Source organism: Cynara cardunculus, assembly GCF_001531365.2.
Source record: "Cynara cardunculus var. scolymus isolate 2C chromosome LG 1, CcrdV1, whole genome shotgun sequence".
Classification (NCBI taxonomy): Eukaryota; Viridiplantae; Streptophyta; class Magnoliopsida; order Asterales; family Asteraceae; genus Cynara; species Cynara cardunculus.
Window position 1 is genome coordinate 14622894 of NC_037528.1, and position 9933 is coordinate 14632826.

Here is a 9933-nt window from a genome sequence, read left to right on the forward strand (position 1 = left end):
ATTGAGTTCTAACAGAATGTTTAAGTATTATCTTTATAAAAAGTTATATTATTAAACCAAAAATAAATTACTTTGTTACTAAATCTAAATTAAATTATAATAAAATATTGAATTAAAGAAGTTACACCAAAAATACGAGAATTATTAAATAGTTAATTTGATACTATTATTGATTTATTTTTTTTATAAATTTTTATACTATCTTAAAATTTATATTTTAATTCAAAAATAAAAACAATACCGCTTTCTCAAAACAACATAAAATCGTATTATATTGATAGAAACAAATAATAAAAATAAACATTAAAATCAGGATTTATCTCGCTGCACTGCACGAGTACCCTTCTAGTATTTTAAAAATAAATTCACACAAGTATCTCGACTAATTTTGGGGTCAGGAACAACAGTTAGAAAAAATCCTCAATCGTTTTATAGACTTTAAACGACCTCTAAGGAAGATCCTTAAAAACCAATTCTTAAATTAAAGTAAATTGTATTATAAATAATTTATTTATGTTTATGTTTTAAAAAAAACTAATTATTGAAATATTTTTTCTAGTGTCTATAATAAGTAGGGTTGTAAACGAACCGAACATTTAGTTAACCATTTAACGTAAAGTTCGTTCATAATAAATACATGAATATGAGCATTGGTCTTGTTCGTTTATTTACGTTCGTTCACATTCGTTTATGTTCATTTACGTGTTTATGTTTGTTTATGTATATTAAATATTTTTATATATTGTCCATTAATTTGTAAAATCATTAATTAATTTAAATTTTTAGAATTTCTTTTTTCATTCTTTCTAGGTTACTCGGTTTTTCATTTTGTTAATTATGTCATTCTTGAAAAATAACATAACAAGTAACGGTGGCTACTTTTATTTCATGTGTTTTCATTCATTTATGTTCGTTCGTTTACGTTCGTTTAGTATCTTGATGAACGAACATAAACAAACACATACAAACACAATTTTTTAAAGAACGAGCATGAACACAAAAAAAAATTATTCATTTACCATTCTTGTTCGTTTGTTCGATAGGTTAAATAAACAACCACGAACAAGTCTCCGTTCTTCTTTGTAAAATTCATTTACAGGCCTACAATTACGTAGTGTCTAATCCATACAAGAAGAATATTTAATTACTTTTTTTCTAAAAAAATTATATTTACAAAAATGTAATATATATATTACAAATATATCATATGTTCATATAGAGTTGAATTCATGTGAGAAAATAAGTTATGGTGAGAAGCAATAAGAATATATATTTATATTTGGATCAAGCCTAATTGAATGTCAACATTAATGAGGTGTATTGAGATACATCGAATCAAGTTTTTTTCTAAAACGTAATCCATGAATATAACATAAAATTAAAAATGATCAAGGGTTCATATCTATTTTTACGTTTCTTATCTTACACTATCCTTTGCTTGTTTATTTAATCATATAAAACATGTCATGTCTTTTAATTTGATTATAAATATAGTACGTTTTTAAATAGAAGTTTTCTAAAGTAGATATTTTAAGTAAAAATTAGAAATACGGCATTTTAATGTAGTTACCTTTTTAAATTGTTTAAGCTTTAAAATAACTATCGGGAAAATTGTGTCCTTTAAGAAATATGAAAGCAAATTAATAACATCACTCCTTTAAATATTCAATAAGATTATATGTCGTTTTTATTATAAAAGATGTAACAATAAATATATGGTGATGTTTTACTTTAAAAAATTAAATGGATAATTATTTTTTAAATCAAATGGATAATTATTATAAAACGTTAAAGGTGTATTTTATGATAACAGATGAGAGTATACGTAAATTCATGTATTTTTTGTCATATTTTAAACAAAAGGGTGTGAAATAATATTATTTCATACTCTATTTTAATTATTTTAATAATAAATAAATCTTTTAATAATGTCATAAAAGGAAACGATATCTACACTGAAAACATATTGGACAAATTAAAGGAAACATAGTTATTGTATAAATTTGTGTTGTAAAACAGCTAAACAATCAAATAATGATTTTCATCGCATATTTAAAGTCTTAATAGCCTTTTTTTTATATATATAAAACATAATAATAAAATATAACATTTTTGTAGACGTGTACTAAAAAAACGTAACACTTTTTCATTGATTGAATTAATAGATTTTATTTTTTATCTGCCAAGTTCCATTTATTTGGTTTATAAATTTATTTTTCTTTATTAACTTTCGAGTAAACTTCATTTTTGGTCCTTCGGTTTAGTGATTTCATGAAAAATAAGATCTGAATTTCAATAAGTCAAGATATCATCCCTCAGATATAGATTTTATTCTAAAAAGGGACCTGGTCACTAACGTTGTTAAAAGACCCCGTTAGAGCCAGGGATAAAATGGTCCAACCATGTTTTCCCTTTCTTTTTGCATTTTTTTATGTTTTTTCTTGCTTTTACAAAAGCAAACAAACTTTAAGGACGTGTTACATGATTAACTCTAATATATATATATATATATATATATAGAGAGAGAGAGAGAGAGAGAGAGAGAGAGAAAGAGAGGGGTTCAGGGCCGGGCCAGAGGTGTGCCTGTGGTACCGCCGTACAAAGCCTTCGATCTTCGAGCGCCTCCCAATTGTTGTTTTGATAACTAAGCAATAAGCATACATTGGAGTCGTTGAGCAGCTTAGAGTTGTGGAAGCAATCAAAAGACTCGGGTTATAATCCCTTGATTAGCATTGTTTTGGTTATTTAATGTTTTTTTAATTCTTAATGATTTCTTATATAGTTTTTTATTATTATTTAATAGAATTAAAAACTTCTTTAATTTTTGTTGATTTTTTCAATATGTTCCTTAGAACTTTTTTTATTTTTCATGTTTGAGTTCTGTAACGATGATAAATTTTCGGAAAATTTACGTAAATAGCCTTTTTATAAAATGATATTCACTTTTTAACAATTTTACAAAGCTTTTCTTGAAATAGTCATAGACAAAGTTTAACAAAAAACTTTACACATAAAAGGTATTTTTTGCTAGAAATTTATTTTCAAGGGGAAGAACATAAAAATAGAACTTTAAGTAAAAATGGGGGAGTTTATACAAAATTTACATCTAAATTATAGATAAATTTATACATTTTCACATAGTTATTCATCATCATTACGAAATTTACATCTAAATTATCTAATAAACGAAAATATGTCTTTGACAGTATTTAACACATTTAAATCCTATAAAAAAATACATCAATTGAGAGATGTGAGAATCGATTTGGTAAGGATTGATTGAGGTTAACCGATTGAGAAATGCTCTTGCTGAGGGTCTGGAGAACAATAAGAGACAAATAAGAGGTTCGTTTACCTCTTACCAGATAAAAGGACGATTTGAGAAAAAACAACTATTTGAATGACCCTATCTCTTAAGGAATCAGACATAATAAGATGATAACAACGTTCTAAAAACAAATAAACAAGGCCTTACTTATGACCAATTTTTGCTTTAATTATGTATCAAGCAAAAGACAATAATTAATTGACTGCTAACCATGAAGAAGAATTATAATTTCACCTAATTTTTATGAAAATGTATCAATTTGAATTATATATTAACAACAATTAATATTAAAACTAAAAAGCATTAAGTATTCATAAGGTCCTACATGAACCCCATTTTTGAAGTTTGTATTTTGTAATGCCTCAATTGATTGACGTAATAATTTTAAATTTAATTTAAAATCATGGTCGAAATTATTGATAAGCCACAACTTAAGGCTTATAAAGAGTTCATAAATCTCATTTCTATCTATATGAGACAATTTATTACGAAGTTGTTTTATAACCAGATAAAAAAACAAAAAGGAAACGATTTTTTGCAAAACTTATACACGGATATTTGATTCATTGCGTTAGGTATCGAGATCAAGACTATGGCTTTCAACCTAAATTTCAACCATTTTGTTTTACTTAAAGAAGACTATTGTAATCAGATTTAACATATTAATTGTTTTTAAATCAAAAGCAATTCATGAATAAACATTCATCCTCTATTTTCCCCCTCATTTGAACCAACACTTGTAACCATATTATTTGGTTGAGTCAAATGTCACTTGGTTGGTCGTGCATGCATGGTAAAAAAGACTATACATTCCACAACTTGTATGCGACTTCACTGGTCAAATCACATAACAATCGTTTATGATGCTATTAAAGAACCGAGAAAGCAATATACGCAACTTGACAAATCATATATGAGCATCATATGTCAGGTTGTTTATTAGCATGTTAAATATGGATTTTTATATAGGCCTACCAAAAAATTTGGGACCCGATTTTACTTGTGTTCAAGGCCTGATTTATATAGAACTGTGAACCAACCTTAATAAAGACCTATCTAATTCTTTCAAAATCAGAAGCAACTATTTAATTTTACAATTTGTTGATCAAAAACAAAAACAACTCTTTGATTTTCTTTTCATTTTGTCATTTTAAATGATCTATAGTTTTAAACATCCTGATTGGGTTTTTCCCGATTGTGTTGGCCTTGCTAGTCCCCCAACCCTCTCTAAAATGCACCAATTAGAACTACAGGTATGTTTCCATTTCAACCACAAATAAATAAACAAACTAACAATACATGACAACAATATTTCAGTTTCCGATGGTTGAAGTCAAAACGTATTTTGAAGACAAAAACAGATTAGTACCTATAGACAGACATATATAGTTATACATATACCCATTATAGTTTAGAGCCTCTGATCATCCAGCATTTTCATGAGACCATGAAGAGAAGATGGTCTGAGCCAGTTGATGAGGCCACTGACTTGGATCCAACTCAACCTTCTAACGCACTATATATAGAAACTATGTACATCACCTCTTTTCTCTAAATTACTTCTCAAAAGAAACCCATTTCCCCATTTTTGTGACCATCCTGTTTATTATATGAACAAGATATGGTGCAAAATGGTATGCAGATCAGGGAGAAAGATCACCATTATCTGAATTGAAAGTGAAAATATCGAGAGGGGCAGTAGTGCAGTTATCAGTAATATCGTCTTTGAATTTACCATTACCATTGGGCCATCCTTGATGGTAGTCAAGGTAGATAACCACCACGGTAATATCATCATGAAAATGGCGCCTCACCCCCTTCTCAATTCTCTTTATATCATCATACCTCATTTCTCTTTTCCTTGCTGCCACCTCGATTGCAGCTCGTATTAATCTCCTTGCTATTCCCTGAAAGAAGTCAAGGGTTAACACGATTTGATATTCTCCAACTTAAGAGAAAAAGAGAGAGAGAGACATATATGCACAGTGGGTTACATTTCTTGGATTTTTGTGAACTATATCAACAACGGTGTCGTCACTGAGTTGTTCCCACAGGCCATCTGAAGCAAAAACTAAGAACAGGTCTTGCGGCCTCAACTTGCGAGTCAATATTGATGGCTCAGCTGACATAACAGCTCTTTTTAACGGTATAGGGGATGCATACTGATGGAAGAGAGGATTTCGGTTATATTCAGGTTTCTTCAAGTAGACATCTCCGATTGATCTCGACACCTGATCACGAGGACCTTGTAAGAGATGCATAACATAAGCCAAAAATGGCTACTTATAAGCATGACATGACAGATAAGGCACATAACTAGTACTCTGTAAACCAGACCAGACCATAAAAACCCAGTATAACCCACCTGGAGGTGGGGTCTAGGGACTGGGAGCGTCAGATGTACGCAGACCTGAGATCTATCTCAAAGGGTAGAGCGGTTGTTCCCATGAAGACCCAACTTGTAAAAAGTGTGCAAAAGAGAGGTATGTAGGTAAACTTAATTTTTGAAAAGTTGGATATAAGTAAGCAATAGCAATACAAATAGAGGCAAGTACAAGAAAAACATAAAACCTAGCCATCGACCCACTAACCCCTACCCTCTACCTCTCCCACTCCCTTCGTCCCGTCTAGATCTCCACCCATAGTCTACTACCCTAGTCTTGCGTCTCCACGAACTCCTATCAGAGATCATGTCCTCGAAAATGCCTAAAGCCGCCATGTCCAACATCAGTTGTTTATAGTATTAAGTAGCATACAATAATTTTTTTGTTGAGCTGATTATTTCAATACTTGTACTATAAGCAAAATCAAGCACTTGTAAAACTCTGGATCAAGCGCCATGTGGGATGTGCATGTAACTTCTTTTTTAAGTATATAATATTTATATACGGCAAATGCAACAAATAAACTCACACACTCTCCTAGGAGGGCAAAGGCTACGATACAGCTAGTCCAAAGGCCCTTTGGTGATACAATGTTTAACAGATGTTAACATCACCATTTTGCATTTTGAAGAGTTTATTAGCAGGAAAGATGTAATATTTAAATGAACATCAACTTAACATAACAGAAATACAAGAAACTATCAAACTAGTACCTGAATGATGCCTTTTATCCTCCAGACCCCATGAGTATGAATTACAATATGTGAATCTTCAGGATGAAGGGCCTTGACCTCCTTTCTCACCTCTTCAACCCCAACATTATGGTCAGTCGATAACCGTTCAGCCACAACAGTTGAAGAATGAACCATCCTGCCATCTGTTGCACGCCGACCAAGCACAGCCCTAGAGTCCCCTAGGTTTGCCACAAATAGAGTACCATTTGTAATCACACCAACAAGACAGCATGAACCTACTGATACAATTTGTGGTCTATCCAGCCAGGATTCTTTCACTAGATGCAAGAAATCTGTTTCAGTTGCATCAAATGCCTTTTCTATCACATCCTTGGATAATCCTCCATGTTCAGCAGCAAATTCTGATATATTGATACGGACGGTCAATAAATGGTCATTCAGTTGATCACAAGTACAAGGCAACAACTCATTTGAAACTTTGCAAGTATTTTATTTGCTAGTTTTCTGAACCATTTTGGCTTTCTTTTTTAGACTTTAGGGATGTAAACTCTCGTAATGATGGTGCTATTAATTAGAGATGCAATTTTTACTTTAGGTGCTCAATTTGCAAAATCCGAAAGTTCAACTAGTGACACAAATTTGTTTTCTTTTAGCACATAATACCTTGGAATTCGCAGACTATCTAAAGCTACTTTTGACATATCCTTCATCCACCTACATAAACCAGACTATTATGATTGATAAAATTGAAATCTATCACTGCTTCATCAAGCCTGGGAAGAGCTTGTCACCTAGCACGTTATGAATTTGGATCCATACAACACTAAGGCAATCTGAGCACTCCAAAAGTCATACTTTTACTGATATCCGATCAGGTAAGTGAAAAATCAGAACTTGGACAGTGGGCACCTAAAAGAAGTTCATGGATATCTTGACAAGAGAAGCCTACCAACCAACATCTTGATTAATTTAAATGTGAACTCAACATGTACTCTCTAACAAAGAGAGGAAACCAGACCTCACACTAAACAAGTGTAAGGAAGTTTTGTTAGGTTTCGTTCCCTCCTATATGGAGGATCACGTATCACTAAAAGTGAACCGAGCGGTATCAACAGATGATCTTTTACCATTGGACCTAGTTGAATTTTGAGTATGTTGTCACTTGTCAGAGACCACATGTATCCCCCAACCGGATAGTGTTGAGACCAAAATCCGGTTTTGCTTTGGTCTTCCTTTTATCTTTTGCTGTTGATTATTAGTATTGATAGACATCTGTAGAGGTATGTTTGATGTTTCAGTGGACTTTATACCTCTAGTGCTGAATATGACCTTGTATTTTTACTGTTTTATATTGGAAGTTTTGGTGGATATCGATTCTAAGTGTTTTTACTCCTTTCATCGGTGAGTGTCCATTTCAAAAATCTAGGTATCCCTCTTGCACTAATTTTAATACTCCTATGAAGGTCATTTTAGAGGTTGACAAGAATTTGAAGAGATTTAGTTTATTGGTCTTCTCCCTCGCCATATTTTAGACAATCGGATCAAAACGATGAGAGGTTTGACTAAAACAGAAACGACTGATTTTTAGTGACGTTTCTCAGTTCAGTTATAAGAAACATCATCCTATCGACTAAAACTGAAAGAACATTAGGGTTTTGAGATGTTACTTACTCTGTAGGTAAAGAAAGAGGTGATTATTGATGAATCGAGAGGCTTCGGCACCACCGTGACCATCGTAAACACCGATGTAAGTTGCAGAGGGTGAAGTTAACACTTGACCTTGGTCTTCAAGCAATGAATTCGCCTGAACAACGGCAATGGAGTATTCACCTGATGCGTGGGGCTTCAAGTCCATGTGCCATAAAAGTCCGTCGTCACCACCACCGCCGAAACACCGCTCCAGCGGCTTGTAACACGACTCCAACATCACAACTCAACCTCCTTCCTTTCTCACCCTCTCTCTCTCTCTCTCACACACACACCAACACGCTTTTGCACAGAGTGAGAAGATTAGCGAATGTCGTTGTAGTTGTTGGTTGGTTGGATTTTGATTATTTTCTGGGAGCGTGAAAGACCGAAAGAGGAAAAGTGTGAATTTGGAAACAAAAGGAGTGGAATTTCTTATGCTTGATGCGTTATTCATTTTTATTTTATTTATATTTTCAACTAAATATATATATTTAATTATTAATATAACAAATCATATTTTAACTTGAAACAACAATTATATTTGAAATAAATATATAAATTAAAAAATTATTGAAAATGAACTGCGTCTTAAAAACGATGATATCTTAAAAGGATACAAATATAAAATTAATCACGTTTAATTTTTTAATACTTAAACTAATTTTCTTTATTATTGTGAAACTTAATGCTAATTTTTTTGATTAATGAGTGTTTAAAAAACTATCACTTGGGTTTAGTGTCATTATTTTTATTTATTTTGTAGTAACACTTGAAAAAACCAATTAAAAAAAACATGAAATATTTATAGATTTAAAAAATAAAACATATTTAATGAAAAAAGAAAAGTGGTGGAGTAATGAGTGGGGGATATTGAAATTTGAAACCGTGTTTAACGGGAGAAAAGAAGAATAAACAAGAAGAAGATACCATGGAATTCAACACAAACGGTTGGGGGAAGGTGGGCCGGTTTTGACGTTGACCCACTCGCAAAACCGTCCCTTTTTGTCATCGTATGGAACTTATTTCGGGTGTATAAAGAAAAGGAAAATTGATGTAAATGATTATTTTTCTTGTTTAAATTAGAGATGTTTGAGATTGCTTATAAAAATAACTTATTGATTTATTTCGGTGTGACATTGGTAATAAGCATTTTTGAGTGTTTGGATAAAMAACTTATACCGGTAATAAGGAGTTTTTGAAGAAGTTAAACCCTTCTGACTTATAATAAGTTAATAAGTGTTTTTATAGAAAAATATAAGTTGTTTCAAATAAGCAATCTCAAACACCCTCTTAGTCTCATAACCATTTTTTTCTTCTATATTTACTTAAATGTCGTTATTTTTTTAATATTCAAGTTTACAATATTAGTTAAAAGGCAAAAAAAAATTCAAATTCAACACCAATCTCCAATTGCGATGGTTAGGTCCACAATAGCTACGACCAGGTCCGCAATTACGATGGTAAACTGGTTGAATTTGATTTTTTTTAGCAAATATTGTGGAAGTAATGACATTCGGGTAAAACCGGAACATAAATTGTTAGGAGACCAATTTGAGAGTAGAAATGGTCATTTGAGCCAATTTCCCTATAAAAATTATCAAACTTTTCAACCCAATCCATTAACAATCCGATTAAATTCAACTCGTTTAAACTGTTATCGCATCAAACCACTAAGCCGTCAATTAAGACGGTTAAAATTGGGTTGACCCAGTTCAACCCAACACAATCCACCGCTATTATATACATCTTCAATAAATATTTATATCTATATATAATATACTAGTCTATTATCTATATCTATACTTCTCTATCTATATTATATTATAAAGCATTTAAC

General features: G+C 31.5%; 1 protein-coding gene across 2 annotated transcripts; it reads right to left on the reverse strand.

Moving 5' to 3' along the window:
- Positions 1–4590: 4590 nt before the first annotated feature.
- LOC112525299 (probable protein phosphatase 2C 63) lies at positions 4591–8471 on the reverse strand. Of its 2 annotated transcripts, none has more exons than XM_025135375.1 (4): positions 8079–8471; positions 6426–6808; positions 5323–5559; positions 4591–5235 (listed from the first exon to the last, which is right to left on the reverse strand). In XM_025135375.1, the coding sequence occupies exons 1-4, from the start codon at positions 8332–8334 to the stop codon at positions 4972–4974; spliced, it is 1140 nt and encodes a 379-aa protein (XP_024991143.1). In that variant the 5' UTR covers positions 8335–8471; the 3' UTR covers positions 4591–4971. The 2 variants fall into 2 exon arrangements, with proteins under 2 accessions (XP_024991143.1, XP_024991151.1); XM_025135383.1 differs by having other exon boundaries at positions 6426–6625; positions 8079–8447.
- Positions 8472–9933: the final 1462 nt, after the last annotated feature.